The following is an 18196-nucleotide window of genomic DNA, read 5'->3' on the forward strand; positions in this document are numbered from 1 at the left end:
GGAGCAAAAAAAAGAAGAAAAAAAGAAAGAAAAAGAAAAAAAATGATAGCCCACAACGCCTCAAATGTTATTTTTGGGCGTCTAGAACACAAAAATTTCCCCCAGGACATTGTTGTCTCGATCGGCCCGAATTTCGGCCACCCCTGAACTCTACCAGGATTTTTTAATTCTGGGCCATCGTTTGCAGTTCTAGTCGGCTCCTTGGTTCAGACCCCTCCTTTGGACATATTTGACCCGCAAATTTCTGGTGCCATGGCTGATAGCGTCCCTTTTAAAGGTAAACTGCCACTTTGATATAACCAATTTATTTTATCACCAGAAGAAGACATCATAATGATTTAAAAGTACTTTGGACTTATTTACCTCGGGCTCTTTCTGCTTTCTGAACTTAATACCATATTTTTTTAATTTTTTTTTTTTTTTAATCTAATAGGAATATCAAATTATAACAAAATTTTTAACCCACATTATAATTTTGAAATAGCAAGTAAAATTTTTAATAAATATTGTAAGTTTTTAACTATTGCATGGAAAGAACTCAGTGACGTTTACAATATTTTTCCATTACACACAGTACTAATATGATGTGTATATTTGTTTTATGTAATCTTAATATAAACTTCTCACTTCACCTTAAATTTTGTAATTACTTTTATCATCTTTTATATATATTTACAGTTCTGTTTTTGTTTTTGTTTTTGTTTTGTTTTTTTTACTTTTCTCTGTTATGATAAGAATTGAGAATTGTGCCTCTGTAAAGTCATGCAATATGCCTAAAGTTATTATCGGAACCCCCGAATCAATTTTCATAAGTGTTGTGTGTTGACGAGATTTGACGTGTTTTACATTACTCGACAAATGTTGACGCGAGTTGATGGGAGTTGACGGTATATGAACGCTCAACATCAAACGGACACATGTATGAATGGAGGAGGTGGGCGAGGATCGACAGGAGTTGGTGGAAACAGGATAGTGCAGGCCTAGCCTAGCCTATCTTTTTTGACATAATTCGTTTCAAACTAGTGTAGGTATAGTAAAGACCAGACTCAACCTAATCGCCTCTAATACTATTCGTAACAGGCCTAATCTGTAATAATAATCTAGTACTATTTAGTAGTAGATGTAGCTATTTTTATAAGTTAGGCCTAGGCCCTAGGCCTAGGTAGGCTACATCTAGGCTTACATCATCCAGGCGCAAACGGCCCAACTGGACCAGGATGGCTAGGCTAGCTGGCTAGGCCTAGACAAAGGTCAAGGTACTTAGTCAATATTATTTTAGTAGCAAAATACATGTACTTAATTCCAATAATTTTTATTTAACATCTGATTAAAGTTTCAAAGAGAAATTTTTCTTGGTGCTTCAGCTTTACTTAGGCCACGGGAATGAAAGTTGTTGTAGGTTTGCGTCCACCACCCGCATTCCTAAAAAGCTACCGCACGAACATTTTCATTATTTTGAAAAGTTCATTATTTTGAAAAAAAATATACTTCGTTTTAAAAAACGGACTTTCTAAGTCGTAAACAGAGAGAAAAACGATCTATTCATCACTGATCACTCATCGCGAACACCGAGCGAAGGCAGGCCTGGCCACATCGCACCATGGTCGTCGATCACTGCTGAGGTCATTTACGGGTCAAATTGATCTTTCTGACCAATAGGAAATCTTGTATGTTTAAAGAGGTCTTAAATGTAGAAAAGGATCTGTCTTATAGGCTAGTGTACATTTATGACTGTAAGCATTGTTTCTTGGGAATAAATGTAAAATTACCAATGCCGCGGCTTGTGGACATTTATAAAAAGAAATAATGAAAAATGAAAAAAAATGCCTCATGTGTTTTCAAAATTTTTCGGACGCAAACCTACAACTTTCATTCTCGTGGCCTTAAATTAACATTCAAAATATTTATTGCAGACGATTAACAAAAAAGGTAACAAGGTGAGGTGATCCAGAGCAAGATAAACTATACGAGTATCGATGGCGCATCACGGCTACCCACGTCAACATGATCACGATGGTGGCTTTGGCAGAATGCACGATGAAGAGGCTGATTACGGACTTCCATTCCAAAACATGCGGACGATGATGGTTGGCGTCGCCAATGATAGCGATCGTCAAAAAGAATCATCGTATATAAGAACATCACCACGTATCTACCATCTGCCGTTTGGCTTAACTTTTCTGTTAGATCCTGGAGGATACTGTCCACTTGGGTTTATTTTCTTCTCATGGTTTTACAACTCAATTTTAGTTCCATATATTGTACTTCATCCACAGTACAATGATGGGAACATCAGTGTCTATGCTGTAATCGGTAGGTATTTATACAGATATATTAACTACTGTATATAAAGTCAGGCCAATTATAGTATATATTTCTGACTTAGGGCCCGTTCAAACAAAAAAACGTATTCGTTTATTTCACCGGGTAATCGCGCTGAGCACTCAGCGTGTGGTCGACTGTTCGAGCAAGTTTTAGCTCACGGTAAATACGTGTAACGAAACCACTCCAGAAGTAAATTTCAACTTATCCCATGGTCAACAACCCGTTCGTTATTTACTTGCTACCGATGCTATAACCGGCCCACGTACACAGCACGGCACGGTGGAACGATAGTGTACAGTAGCTCAATAACTTATAATGGCTGCTTTAAAATCTGTATGTAGGTTAGTTTATTCAAGTTTATTTCTCCGAATAATGGTAATTTAAAAAATTGATCGCGTAGCTATGCTACTAAATTTAGATTTCGGCGTGCATGCGTGAGAAGGCGAAGGAGAGCTGCAACCACGCCTGGGCCGTAACCTATTGAATTTCGCGCTGGGCTGTGGACAAAACTTTTGGAAAAACAATTATGGTTGATTTATCATCGCCTCCGGCTCCATGGTCATTCCACACACGGTATTCTACCCAGCAATTTGGTGGTCAAAATTGTTGTGGATAATCCAGATGGTAAGGTAATTAGACTAGTGTCCGAGCGGCCCCTAGTGAAATGAAAACTTCAACTTAATCTATTAGAAGCCAAATGAAATTATTTGAGTATAAATGTAGTTTCTAATCTAATACAGTTCTTTAAAAAAAGGAATGAGAAATTCCTTTTTGGCCATATTTTTTTTTTCAGTTTAAGTAGTCTGATAGTAATGTATTCATTTGCATGGTTGACGATATTTCAATTCAATTTCAATGTTTTTTTTATATTTTGTTTTTTGGTGTTTGTTTTTGTTGTTGTATATTACAGTACATTTTGATAATGCAATCAATTCTTTATTTCTCTTTCACAGTATATTATTTATTTTCTTTGTTAACGGTCGTGTGTTTATTCCGAGCAACTACAGCTGATCCTGGGCGAGTTGAATTTGAAGGAGGTCCTATACCACCACATGGTAAGGACTATTGTGTAGAAAACTTTAAACACTTGTTTTTTCTGGATGTGAGTCATGTATGAAGCTACAGCCTTAACGTTGATGTTAGTCACGTGAAAGTCTCTGAACTGTTCAAGTTTAGTTAAACCCTGTACAAAACAATCAAATTTTATATTACAAAAACATGTGACATGCCTAAATATGGAAATGATGACATCGCATCATGACCATATATAGGCACATCATGACTATATATTGGTATACAACAGTTTTTTTGTCAAAGAGCATTAAATTTGGTAATCTGGACAGAACTTTATAAGTCCTTAAACTGCTGTCCTCATTGTCTGCATCCCTTGATTCCACTTGGGGGCAAGCTAAGTAGAGATAATGTTGTATTCCTTCCAGTGATTCATAATAAAATGTGTTTTTCTGCTGTTCAGGTGCTAACGATTGGTCTACTTGCAAAAAGTGCTTGATTCAACGACCAATCAAATCTCATCATTGCAGTCGATGTATGCGTTGTATCCGTAAGATGGATCATCATTGTCCATGGTAAGGATATGCAATTAGAAACAAAATCACAACCCAAAATTAAATAGGATAATAATGAATAGAAGTTGATCCTCTGCAGGTTTTTGAGGGTGTGCTGCTTTTTTTAAACTAAATTTAATGCTAAGTAACTTTCATTGATACTTTAGGATTGGATTGGAATTATTTGAGGTAAAAACTGAGGGTAGCCTTCAAAAGTCTGGAAAATACATTACTCCAGTGGTGTCCTGATGTTGCTTATGCAGTACATTTGGAGACAATCCCCTATTCTTTTCTTTTTTTTTATCGATGTTTGCTATCCTTATGTGCCATCGTAAAGTCATGGTTTGCTAGAGTTGCGTTCAATTTAAATCTCCGAACTTCTAAAGCTGAGATAGGCCTATTCTATGAATGTAGGCTTGTATCAATTGCTACAATTTAAAAACGAATGACCAAATAATGAATTAGGTGCTAAATTTTGATTTTTAATGCTGAGTAGGGCCTAAGTTAAAAACAGATAGGCCTATTCCGTCCGAGTGGGACTCATTCAAAAATTTGAGGGGGTTCGCTAGAAAAGGGGGGTTTGCCCAAACCATAAAACCCCCCTGGCTACGGGCCTGTACTACATTAATGTGCATATGGGCCGTATTGCACATGAGACCAATGTCTTAGATATCTCATCTGGAAGATGGTGCGCTACTGAAACTTGTATCCAGCCCTCAAGCGCAGTAGGAATTGAACCAGGGACCAAAAGATTTCCTTGATTCTGCATACGCACAATGGCTACCACTAGTTTAGCCGAGCTTATAAGCTGCTAAATTATTAAAAGTAAAATATAAAGATATTACAACTACGGTTCGCCCTCCAATTCAAGACCACCTTTGGGACCTGAACATTTGGGGTAATCTTGGGGTTGGTCTCCAATTAGAGGGCTAGCTTTGTGTTACAAGGGTGAAGTTTGTTATTTGGGTCTTTGGGAAAGTGGTCTCAAATTAGAGGGGTCTCGAAATGGAGGGTGCACTGTATAGAAAGTTAAAAAAAATCATAACATACTATTTACAGTATGTTCACTTTTCAATTCTATAAGAGGAAACTATTCTCTTTGACCAAGTTTTAAAATACAATAAAAATAATACTGGTACAGTGAATATCCAAGAAAGATGAGGGTTATAGTAATGTTACTGCCATTCTTGTTTATTGCTGACTTGTGATTACCGTTCAGTTATATATGCTGCCCTCTCTAGGTCTTTTAACAGCCTACACAGAAAAAATAACTTTAATTGTGAACACAAATAATTGTCTCTACTATATCCGCATTTTATCAGCAAGTAAATATCGCCCTCTTGTGTCACCAGCTTATCAGTTAGATCTTCCTTACAGAAATCTTCATTCATTGTGAGATTATGCTGTATTACCTTATTTTAAACATAATGAGGTCTATAATGCAGTTCCGGCTTCCAATCAAAAGATCAGGAAGCGATGTGGCACAGCGGGAACAGTAAGGTTTCCCAAACTCAAGGTCAGGGTTTCAATATCTCGCTGTGTATCTCACTTGTGTCTTTGAGCAAGGGGCTTAATCTGCATTGCCTCTTTTCACCTAGGTGTAAAAACGTGTACCTAGTGGGGTTGCCTGCTCCTGCGCTGTGCCTGTGCTCCACTTAAAGCATGTGGACCCAATGACCAGGGAAAAGCACTGCGCTTTAAACGAAGAGGCGCATTATAAATGCCTATTCCAATACCAGTACCAATTGGGGTTAGAATCAGAATCTGATCACCTGTTTGTGTTTTTGGTCAAATCAATTTGACCAAATATAACATAGCAATTAAGTTTGCTGTTCTTTCATCCTGCCACTGACAAAGATATACTTTAAGATAGTATAATAAATACTCCAAGTATCAAAATGCACGCCATCATGTCTTTAATATATTGTATTTCCATAATTTTTCAACTGTTTACTGTTTTTAAGATGACAAAATAATTAAAGGAAATTAAATGAGTCAGTGCTCATAATATTCTATGCAATGTTCAATTTCTACAAAGGAATAATTTCTCCACAATATACTGACAATGCCTTTCTGTTCTATTTTCAGGATAAATACATTTTTCATAATTTTCTACGCAATTTTCTATTTTTTACAAACGAATAATTTCTCCAGAATAAACTGAATTTTTTCTATTTTTCAGGATAAATAACTGTGTTGGTGAGGACAATCATTGGTTGTTTTTGTTGTTGGTTATTTACGCCTCGTTGCTCAGTATTTACACGTTCGTTCTACAAATGTTATATTTCTACTATTTACCAGCTTGTGTTTCCTGTGATAAGGTAAGGATCAGTTTTCTGTTGGGATTTAGCTTTTTCTCCACAGTCCTTTTTGAATACAATTAAAATGAAAAATGTGTCTGTGTTTGTCTTTCTCTATCTAGGAGTACAAGTTGGTAAGTGGTGACTACTGCCTTCTATGGTAAATATATTTAAAGCCAGGCTCTGCAGGAAAAATTTTGTACCAAAGGTGGAAAAATGGTAGTTATGCCCCTTTTTCCCTGTTTTTAAATATTAAAAAATCCGTATCTCATTATCCATACCTGAATTTTTTTGTCAAACAAAGTTTTTGTGTCTTAGAAAAACGTATATTGTTCCTCCGCTGCCTGGTTTTAAGTTATGCTACCCCCATAGATATAAAGCGATTGTACATTGTATATGATTGATTTTGTATCCATTGCAGTAGCAACAGTGGAAGGGAAGAGGGGGACTTAATTGCCTTTGTCAGACAAGCCAAATCCCTTGTCACTCACAACTTGTTCGACAAGAAAAGAAACTTTTTTCTTTTTTTTTTGTTATATTCTTTGAGTGTAATGTACATTCTAAAACTTCTAAAAACAGCTTAAAATAGCCAAAAATAGGTGCCAGGGTGCTTCGTCCCCTAGACCACATTTAGTGCTTTGCTCCTGGGTCCCACTAGCCTGTCGGACAACTTAACCCTAGAGCCCCTCACGTCAGACTAAATAATTCAAACATCATCTTTGCCATGATCAGCTTAACTTGTTCATTAGCTGTCAATAACTTGTCTTTCGTTTAGCCCCCAGCTATCGAACATACCCTTATTTTTAACATGACGGAACAAGTATCGATTAACAACCAAATTGTAGCCTATAGATACAGGCCTCACACTGACAATGACATAATTGTACAGATAAACAAAATCAATAGAAATCCTGTAAACGTAATAGCCACACTAGTTAAAACAATTTTTTAAAATAAATTTTATAGCATCATGTACAGATTCATACTCACTATTATCTGTAGTACTGTTTCTATATATTCTGTCTCAAATAAAGATATTTAGTTTGTTGTGTCCGCGCAAGGCACTGACCCCAGAGCACCATTCCTGTTGTTGTTCTTCTTGTTCTTGTTCGCGAAACTTTAAAAGCGTTCAGCTAAAGGTTCATTGCCCTTTTTTTTTTAGTTGGACCACAGGGTTCCCCCTTACCTATAAAACAAGACCGGTTTGAGCAAGGACTGTACATTACTGCCATTACCACTATAGAGCACGTCGCATGGATGGCACGGTCGGAGTTTGAATCGCGTCTTGGTATTCAATTTTGTTTTTTCCAATTTTAAGAAATTTCATTTTTTCCAATTTTAAGATATTTTAATTTTGTACATATGAACATTCTAAATATTAATTTTTTTTTCGTACAAATAAACATCCTAATTATTTAAAAATTTCTATTTTATTAGCTCTTCTAAAAAACCTAATATAATAACTTGCTCCTATACCGGATTTAAGCATGGAGGAATGCGCGGACTGGTGGGCTCTTGTTTAAAATGCAATTGTGTATGCAGTAAATCTACGTGTAGATACTTTTGTATTATGAACTATACATATCTCACTGACATGAAAGTTATAGGATATAAATTTTATTCTTCACTACTCTTTCCTAGCAGCAACTACTACTAATTGGTACAATAAGAATCTACTGAAAGTTTGATAAACCAACAAAAAAGACCTTATATTAAAGTTTCAGATGTTCTCTTGATACAAGATTCGGTTTATACAGGATAGTCTTGAAGTCTAAGCCTCCATATATAAAGTCCCATGGTGCCTCAATCCATCTTGTACTCCCCTCTCTGTCTTGTATTTCTTGTCTGCAGCTAGACATAATGATCATCAGTTTTATGTATACATATCTTGTTTATGAAGTTTATGTAATTCAATTTATATGTTTATCGCTTCATCGAATAAAACTAGCTTATGACAAAGTAACTTGTGTCATTCAAGATTTATTTACGTCTCCTGAGAAATGTTGTTTTTTCCCCGTTTGGTCGAATTTTAATGGAAATGTTGCGAATGAAGTGCTATGGGGATCAAAATTTTCCCTTTCTAATGATGTATCATTAAAATGCTGAAATATATCATGAAAAACAAAATTGAAAAGAAATAATATCTGTATAAAAAACAAATGCATATGTTTAAAATATTCTGTATTATTATTGATTTTTTTCAATCATTATTTTTCAGTTTTAACTGATCTCAACCATCTGTTATCAATATATTTTCCTGCAGATATATAATCTTGTTTAACACTGCAGGTTTATCAAATTTATTATCTCTAATAAAAACGAAGAAATTACAAAACTCACAAGGAAAAATTGCACAGTACAGTACAGTACAATTAAAAAGTATTTACAACAAATTTCCATAAAAGTCCATAGACAAAAGCACATTATTATTTTTAATTATGTAAGGCCTAAAATATTTAAAGGTAACAATAGATGTTTATAAAAGAACTTAAAAGTCAACAGAAGGCAAAGAAGATTATAACCTTTAGTTGAGAAAATAATCCTAATTACTAGTTAGATGCTAGCAGTTACTTTGTTATAACACATAAAGTCACTGCAATCTATCCGCTGACAAATGTCGGCAACGCTGATCCAGCAGATTGGGGGTATTCCCAATTTCGTCGTTGACAGCTATGCAGAGTGATGGTTGTAGTGAAAACACAGTAGGGACAGTGTAGCGATTCCTTGGAAACCAGGCCAAACTGTTGTAGTTTTTTACATATTATTGCAGTTGAGTTGCTACATGTTGCTATTAAGGTTGCTACATGTTGCCATTAAGTTTACTACATTTAATACATAACTAGCATATACCCTTGCTCCGCACGGTGTTGAATGAGTGGGGAAAGGTGGCGATGTATATTGTTGAATGTAATGGGAAGTTGAGGAGGCAATCGTTGTGGATGTTAGAGTTAGCATGTTACTATTTTCTAAAGGACATCTTTGTAGATGAGTGTCTTTGCTGGATAGTCCTTGTGAGGAATTATTGTCCAGTTTGATGAAGGGCGTATCCAGAATTTTTCTAACAGGAGGGGGCACAACAGTTTTAAAATGGATAAGTGGGTAGCACTTAACATAATATGCACTTAAATTTTAAAAATTTACTGGAAAAACCTTGAGGCACGTGCCAAACACAGACTGGACGCTCTAGTAAGAGTAAAATAAGAGCTATAAAATGGTAAAAAAAATCATTCAAATCCGACATTTCCTTATGAAGCTACAAGCATTTAAGCATACAGCTGTTTAAGGAATAATATGAGAAATCAGCCTTCAAAGTTTATGATTTCAGGCATTTCTCATGCAGAAACTATCATAAAATCTTTAAAAAGTGTTGTTTTAACATTGAAATTGGGAAAAATATCAGCACAGCATGATGTATACATACATAAACCTCAGTTTAGTGAAATAAAATAGATTTTTTAAAATTTGACATTCTAGCATGTTTTTGCTATTTTCTCTGAAACACAATTTGCGACGAGTGACTGGTTTGGCTTGTCTTTGCCACATATTTTAATTATGTAAGGCCTAAAATATTTAAAGGTAACAATAAATGTTTATAAAAGAACTTAAAAGTCAACAGAAGGCAAAGAAGATTATAACCTTTAGTTGAGAAAATAATCCTAATTACTAGTTAGATGCTAGCAGTTACTTTGTTATAACACATAAAGTCACTGCAATCTATCCGCTGACAAATGTCGGCAACGCTGATCCAGCAGATTGGGGGTATTCCCAATTTCGTCGTTGACAGCTATGCCTAGCGATGGTTGTAGTGAAAACACAGTAGGGACAGTGTAGCGATTCCTTGGAAACCAGGCCAAACTGTTGTAGTTTTTTACATATTATTGCAGTTGAGTTGCTACATGTTGCTATTAAGGTTGCTACATGTTGCCATTAAGTACTACATTTAATACGTAACTAGCATATACCCGTGCTCCGCACGGCATTGAATAAGTGGGGAAAGGTGGCGATGTATATTGTTGAATGTAATGGGAAGTCGAGGAGGCAATCGTTGTGGATGTTAGAGTTAGCATGTTACTATTTTTCTAAAGGACATCTTTGTAGATGAGTGTCTTTGCTGGATAGTCCTTGTGAGGAATTATTTTCCAGTTTGATGAAGGGCGTATCCAGAATTTTTCGAATGGGAGGAGGGGGGGTGGTGGGAGAACACAACAGTTTTAAATTGGATAAGTGAGTAGCACTTAACATGATATGCACTTAAATTTCAAAAATTTAGTGGAAAAACCTTGAGGCACATGCCAAAGACACACTGGACGCTCTAGTAAGAGTAAAATAAGAGCTATAAAATGGTAAAAAAATCATTCAAATCCGACATTTCCTTATGAAGTTACAAGCATTTAAGCATACAGCTGTTTAAGGAACAATATATGAGAAATCAGCCTTCAAAGTTTATGATTTCAGGCATTTTTCATGCAGAAACTATCATAAAATCTTTAAAAAGTGTTGTTTTAACATTGAAATTGGGAAAAATATCAGCACAGCATGATGTATACATACATAAACCTCAGTTTAGTGAAATAAAATAGATTTTTTTAAATTTTACATTCTAGCATGTTTTTTGCTATTTTCTCTGAAACACAATTTGCGACGAGTGACTGGTTTGGCTTGTCTTTGCCACATATAGATACATATTGATACTTTAGTAGTGGCATGTAGCTACAACTAAATTTTGCTGCAAGACTATCATTGAGGTAGGACTTATTCTGGAGGCCCTTAATTGTGTTCAGGAGCCAGGTAAAAAGAAACTTATATGCGTAACTGTTGATACTGTAGATTATAAATGTGTTGGGACCAGACTAAAGAGACCCTAGATTTATGATCAGTGTCCCGTGACTGTTATTGAAAACTTGTATGATTTTTTTTTTTTTTTTTTTTTTGCTTTTGTAGAGTCTGTCTGTTCATGGTCACAGTCGGTATTTTATGTACGGCGTCTTTGTGTTTGCTATTCTACTCACCATCATCTGCATGGGTCAAGTGTACACTCAAGTGATAAATATAGCTACAGTAAGTTGGCCAGCATTTTTATATATTTCTTCACAATTCTAACCCTCAATAAGTCAGGTACATGATAAGATGATTAGATCAATAATGACATGGATCAATAATGTCATTAGACCAAAATAGGCATACTTATTTTCAAGTTTGATTTTATACCTATTTCAATATTTTGCCAAAAGGATAAAGTTTGACAAGTTCAGATTTTATTTTAAAAATGTGCTTCTGCCAAGATTTGAACCCAAAACTCTGGGATTTGAAAATGTATATCTTTATCACCATTACACAATTCCAATTATTTTAAATTTTGAATACATAAAATAATATTTATTATACTGGTTATTCTATGAAAATATACTATATTCCGAATATGCTTCAAGATACACAAAAAATTACGACGGGGTGTGCTTACAGTATGTTCAGATAATACCCTGACAGTTATATTTTGAATGAATATTCGCCACTTGATTCATTTTTTTTTTCTTTAAATATGGAAAATCGAAGTTGTTAGTAGCACTGTAATATCTCAGTCGTTTGGCATTGCACTGGCAGGGAACTCAATCTTTTGATAAATACAGCTCTTAAACACATACTGTGATTGTGCATGTATTGTTAATCTACAAGGAATACACATAGGTAGTCTCATAGGCTGCTACATGCACTTTTTTATATCTATACCAACAATTTCTAATTACATATTTTTTAACTCTGCTGAAAGGCAATTAACTTGTTACTCATCTCTAAAATTTAATTTAGCTTAAAGTGTGTGTGGGATTACAACCTACATACAATAGTGACATACAGATAGCATTTGTTGCTGAAGGCATTTATTATGAAGATGTTTTTCATAAGAAATCTCTTTAATCCTGATCATCATCATACAGTAATAATCATTAGTGGTAGAGGTAGTGGTAGTGATAGAGATACGAGGGGTGGTAGTGTAAATAAGTGGTAGTAGTTATTCTTTTTTGTTCTCATCATTTTCAAGTCCAAAACACATGCTAGGGAGAAGGAGATTAACAGTTTTATGTACTTCTATATGAAAATAGGAAAATTAAGATTTCAAAATTACAGTCATCATTTTAGTATGGGATGAGAGTCACAGAAAAGAGTATTAATTTTATTTAATCTTGAAGGTTATTATTTAACTTTTAATCTTATTACAGATATTTTAATTTTTGATTCAACGAATTAATAATATTATTTTATTATAGTATGCATATTCCCTTTAAGTCTTCCTATGTAGTTTTTAGTTTATTATTTTTTATTCACTCAGAGCTCCTTTCAACATTAGGTTTTTGACTTTACATTGAACTTTCATATTTTATTCTCTATGCTGAATCTGTCAAATGTTGTTTAAATTGATGATAAAAAGTTAACTTGCAATAAATTCTCAACTAGTTTGTCATATCCCATAATTGTGACTAAGTTATGTTTGCTGCCCTCAATCTTGATAATGAAATGCAGACCTACCAGTGCTGCCGCATTTGGTATGTGATTTGTGCAGCCACCACTTCAAGCTCCTCGTATTTGAGGACAAGAACTCACACATACATGTAATGTTGTAAAAAAAAAAGGGTATCAACATTTTTCAGTTTCTCACAATTTGCTTCATGTAAGAATTGAACTTAAGTTTATAAAAAAAAAATTTTCGTTTTTAAGATGGTTCTTTTAGGGAAGTGATCACAGAGAATTAACATCTTTCATTGTAGGCGTGGACTGTCAGAATTCTATTATCCTCCAGGCAAAAAATATAATATAATTTTAAAAAAAAAGAAAAAAAGATAACCAAAGTGGCTACATTTCCATTTTCAGATATATAGAAGGAAAAGTCCTCAGAGGACATAATGTGGCATAGGCCTACCTAGGAGGTCTTGAAATGGGGTGGAGGATGAGTGGGAGGGCAATGATTAAGTGAGAGGGTGCAGCTGGCAAAATAATTTGATTTTTAACTACTTGCTTAGTTTTTGTTTAAGAAATTTCTACGGAGGAGTGACGCAAGCTTTTTTGGGGAGCACCCCTTCCCAGGCATACCCCTAAATTCGCCACTGACAAACATGCTTCATAGATCTTCCTAAAAGAGATTAAAAAAGTCTCACACCTGCCAAATGCTCCTACTTTTCATTGCTGGAAATAGCATACAATGGCCTCTTGGACATTTTTGCAGAAACTGAAATACTCATCATCTATTGGTGAAGTTAGATTGCTTTCTCAGTTTGCCATAATCTTCTGGACGGGATGATTTTTTTGAAGCGTAATGTAATAATCTAGATTAGGTCATATTATGTAGACTAATGTTCTAATCCAGACTTCGGCATGGCTTTTATTTCCTTTTAATAGAAGTAGGTTAAAACCATTTGAAAACCATTTTCTCCGCCTGCATGCCTTATTACTCATTAGTGGTAGATTCAAGTATCGTTTTTTTTTTTCATCTGTATTTAGAAGTTAGGTATTTAAGGAATGATTGATTGTGCTGCATTTCATCAAGGTGTCGAAATCAATTATACAAAACCTAAATTTAAAATTAATGGTAGTACCTGCATGGAATTGTTATTATTGCATTTATGAACTATTGCAGAAAATATGATTATAATTTATGTAGCATTGATAATAGAAGAGTCAATTGTTCATCTCCCCATTGCCTCTACCTTGCTAATAAAATAATATAATAATTTGTTTTTATAGCCTTTTTACACAACCTAAGCTTATCTCACAGAATTTAGCACTCAAATTAGCACTCAATCAAAAAATAGAAACCATGAATTACATTGTTTTTATTAGCTAGTTTTTGGGTGTCTTCTACTAACATAATGTCATAGGTTCTGACATAATGTCAAGGCTCTGAGTGTTAAAAGAGTGCGGTGTCAGTAGCAGGGGTCCTTTAGCTCCCTCTCCCAAGAGCCCATAGAGGTATGCAACAGCTTTAAACAACTAACCCAAGGGAGATTGTACAGTATTGTCCAATGGTAGCCCTAGTGTCTAATTTACTAGCCCAGCTCATCAGGGCAGGTCTACAAGCTTGATCATTTACTAAGCTCTAAATTATTTGAAATGAGGTTAATTTCTTAATGAAAGCCTCTTACTAGTGCAGGTGAATTACTGTTTCACAGGTTTTAAGGTCGATTGGATCTCTGTGCTCGTTAGCTCTGTATCATAATGAGCCATCAACGCTAATTCCACGAATTCAGGATGTAACTTATCATTCATTTGACTACTATTAAACTAGAACCTCGAAAAACTAGGACACATAAATTATCTGTTCAATGATAAATTATCAATATCTATGTACATTACTACAAACACTGTGATGACTAATATTCATGACACTGCTGCGGTGATGTAATGAAGCTTATAAATATTCGTAGGCTTATAAATATTCATTAGTCTGCTGCAATGATGTAATTAAGCTGATAAATATTTATAGGCTTATAATATGCTACATTGGAATAAAATTAAGCTGATTTATAGCTTATTAATATAAAGGATTCAGGTCTAATGTACAGGCACAGTATGTAGTGAATGGCGTGAGTCTCCTGGAAATTAGCATGGCCTCATGAATTCCCGGGACCAAGCAAATGTTTTAAATAATCATATGCTTATAAATATTCATTAGTATGCTGCAGTAAATGCACTTGGCCTATCCGGAGTGCCAACTGACCAATCAGAACAGTGCCAGAAATACACACGTATCCAACATGCACACATGTTGTCCCACAAAACGTGTATGTTTTAACACTGTCATTTTGTGGAGTCTTAGCAACAATATCCAAGAGGCAGGACTTAGCAGAAAGGTCCATTAAGCTTATTTATAGCATTAATATTTATCGATGTGTTCAAGTTTAGTGTAGTGAGTTACCCGAGTCTCCCAGAAGTCAGCATGGTCTCATGAATTCCCGGGAGCAAGTCTCAAAGTAGCCTTCCCCCCCCCCCCCTAGACTGTTTTTGTGTTTACTGCCACTTCGGGGGGGGGGGGGATGCTGTAGACACTTGGACATAAATCGTCTCACTTATAAGTTGTGAGAGTAAATCACCATTGCATTGTAAGTTTAAGATGGAAATTAACAGTCTCCCAAATGTAAGTCATGTCTCCCCATAGAACTTACCCCAAAAAAACTATGTCATGCAGTAGACATGTGTTCCCACTGGGAGCCTATTTTTTCTAATGTATTATGGCCTCCTTGAAGCTATTTGGCTATGGGTGTCACCACATTCACATACAACAAAATACACAATAATACTGTATGTTAAAAGAGGTCATTAAACCCAGAAGTGGTGTGGTTTCTCTCAACATATTCACGAGTATGCTTAGATTGTATGACAAAATGTTTATTTAAATAATATCAATAATTACAATAAATAATATACAATATATTACTATGATAAGTGTTCATGAGTATATAGCTATGATCAACATATTAATATTCATGATACAATGCTTGTATTACCTAATGAATATTCATGTTTCTTATAAATTATGCAGTTTGTTGACTACCCAAAATTATTAGGTGAGAATGGATTATCATCTATTCTGTGACCTTTTGTGGGTCGCAGGATGCTTAACTGATTTATTATGTGAATATTCATGTCTGTCATAATTCATACAGTCAGTAGACTACCTAAAATAATAAGGTGAGAATGGATTATCATCTATTCTGCTAACTTTCTTGGGTCGCAGGATGCTCAACTGATTTATTATGTGAATATTCATATGTCTCATAATTTATGCAGTCTAGACTACCCAAAATTATAAGGTGATAATGGATTAACATCTATTCTGTGACCTTTGTGGGTCACAGAACTCTCAACTGATTTATTTATGGATGGATTTATTGGGTGTAAACACACCAAGGATAACCCACAAAAGTCTGAAGAAGACTTGCTTCCATTGAGGTCCTTCTGGTGGTGATTGGGCAGTACATCGGCAGACAATCCCCTACTCTTTTCCGAATAGTGTGCTGCGTTCTGTGCACACAGGCCATTATGCACACATGACCTCATCCTCATCCAAAAGATGGTGCGCTATCGTAATTTGCATTTCAGCCCTCTAGCTAAAACACAAGAAGAGCAACAATGGGAATTGAACCGGGGACCTAGAGATCTCCACGGTTCAGCGCACACACAGTGGCTAACACCATTTTAGCCGACTGAGCCAGCTACTCTTTAGTTCCTTAGGTATAAACCCACCCCTACCTTACGCCCAATTTTACATACCAGCCCCAGATATAATTTCCAAGTACAGTAGTTTTGGCTGACTTTTGTAAATGCTCTAAAAAAAAAATCAAATATTAAGTTTGAATTAGGCTTGCAGTGTTAAAAATGGAATTCCCAGGGATATACTGTAAGCCCACCTCCCGAAAATCGGCCCACTTTTGTGTTCAGGGGGGGTGGGGGCGTGGTTGGGCTTATAGCAGGGGAACTATAGTATTTTTCATTCTTTCTTTTTACTGAATGACACTCTAAGGACAGAAGCACTGATTTTCAAAGTGGTTCATTATTGCCATAAAAAAGATGAAAGCAAATATTTGAAAAAATAATTTCAAAATTAATAAAGAAAAATTGACTTTTCAGCAATTTGCTGTATCATGTTTTCTTTTTCTAAGCTAACCTTAAGGTTAAGCGAAATCTAGATCTGTCCACCCCTTGATGCTAGTCTTCCATCTGTGTTTCTGTTTACCTGTGGGATATGATCTTTTAAAAGATCCAGGCTATATCAATTATTTAATCAGCATTTTTAAAGGTTATCAATTACATTAAAGAGATATATATTCTTTTTTTAAATGTCTAATTAGACCATAAATGTACGAGACCACATGACATTTAAACTCCCTTTGAAAAGTCAATGCTTTTACCATTAAAAAAAGAAAATTATTCAAAAATAGCATTGAGTATCGCTATATTTGAATCTTTAGTCATGTTTTAATTATTCAAATGAAAAGGATGATTTCCTATTTTGTGATCAGTTTTTCATTAAACAGAAATGTTATTAATCCTTTCCTTTTGTTGATATTGTCTGTTCTTATTTGTTTTGTCTATTTTATAGCCTTTTTGTATTTTTACTGTTCTTATAACCATTTCAAGCTAATTTCCAATCACTCTATGTACTGCATCCTAACTGTTTCCTTCCCCTACCATGTATTGCTCTATGGTCTGCTAGAACTGCCACTTTTGCTGCTAACTTCTGTCACTCTGCTTCCTCACTCTGTCTTCTTTCCCTAGCCTCTATCAGTCTATGGTCTGCACCTTTTCCTGATAATCTCTGTAAAATCTATCTAACACTGTTTTCTTCCCAGGGCTAGCCCTTATTGGCGGGCTAGCCTTTGTTGGCAGGCTAGCCTTTTTTGGCGAATCAATTGGCCAAGCAGTTAAGGCAGGGGCACCATAACCTACAGGCATTATATAGGCACTGGCTTGAGGCGCACACTCGCCTGTTTTTCTGGTGGTATAACAAGTCTTCTCGGATAAGGACTATAAACCGTAGGCCCAGTGTACTCAATAGGCTTATCTGCACTTTAAAGAACCCAGTACATCATTCGAGAAGAGTAGGGGGCTCGTCCATACAGCCCCTGTGGTAGACAGACAAAAGTAGCTGGTACCAGTTTCCCGAGACCCTTCAGTATATAGGAAGTTACTGAACAAGATGTCCACGTATTGAGCGCCATGAGTGTCAGGTTTGGCGGATACCGGCGCTATACAAACATCCACTATTATTATTATTTATTCTCTACTGATTTTGCTGTATTCTACCACTGCTATCGTTTTTTCCTCACCTCTCACTCTTTCCTAGTGCATTTCCTTGCACTGTCTCCCTTTCCCTATTATTAATACTCAGTCTAATATCTTTTTACTAAATTGTACTGTTGTTTCATTTTTCCTGTCATGTGTTTTATTCAGGATTAAAATTAGCAACAATAGTCTCCGTGGATCCTTGAAGGTGAAAGTTTTGCAACAATGTTGCTC

General features: G+C 35.4%; 1 protein-coding gene across 3 annotated transcripts in view; it reads left to right on the forward strand.

Moving 5' to 3' along the window:
• The first annotated feature begins 879 nt into the window (after positions 1 to 879).
• The window catches only part of LOC117106288 (probable palmitoyltransferase ZDHHC21), a 42025-nt gene continuing 24708 nt past the window's right edge, over positions 880 to 18196 (forward strand). For 2 of the 3 annotated variants that reach the window (XM_033247642.1, XM_033247644.1), the window contains exons 1-6: positions 880 to 1024; positions 1914 to 2313; positions 3279 to 3380; positions 3800 to 3911; positions 6073 to 6211; positions 11132 to 11248. In XM_033247642.1, coding sequence (XP_033103533.1) covers positions 1977 to 2313; positions 3279 to 3380; positions 3800 to 3911; positions 6073 to 6211; positions 11132 to 11248 — 807 coding nt within the window. In that variant the 5' untranslated portion in view covers positions 880 to 1024; positions 1914 to 1976. Of the gene's footprint in view, positions 1029 to 1913; positions 2314 to 3278; positions 3381 to 3799; positions 3912 to 6072; positions 6212 to 11131; positions 11249 to 18196 lie in introns of all 3 variants that reach the window. The other variant, XM_033247643.1, reaches the window with a different exon arrangement.

Source organism: Anneissia japonica, unplaced genomic scaffold, assembly GCF_011630105.1.
Source record: "Anneissia japonica isolate Jap-2015-1 unplaced genomic scaffold, ASM1163010v1 scaffold287767_len825999_cov190, whole genome shotgun sequence".
In the NCBI taxonomy this organism is placed as follows: domain Eukaryota; kingdom Metazoa; phylum Echinodermata; class Crinoidea; order Comatulida; family Comatulidae; genus Anneissia; species Anneissia japonica.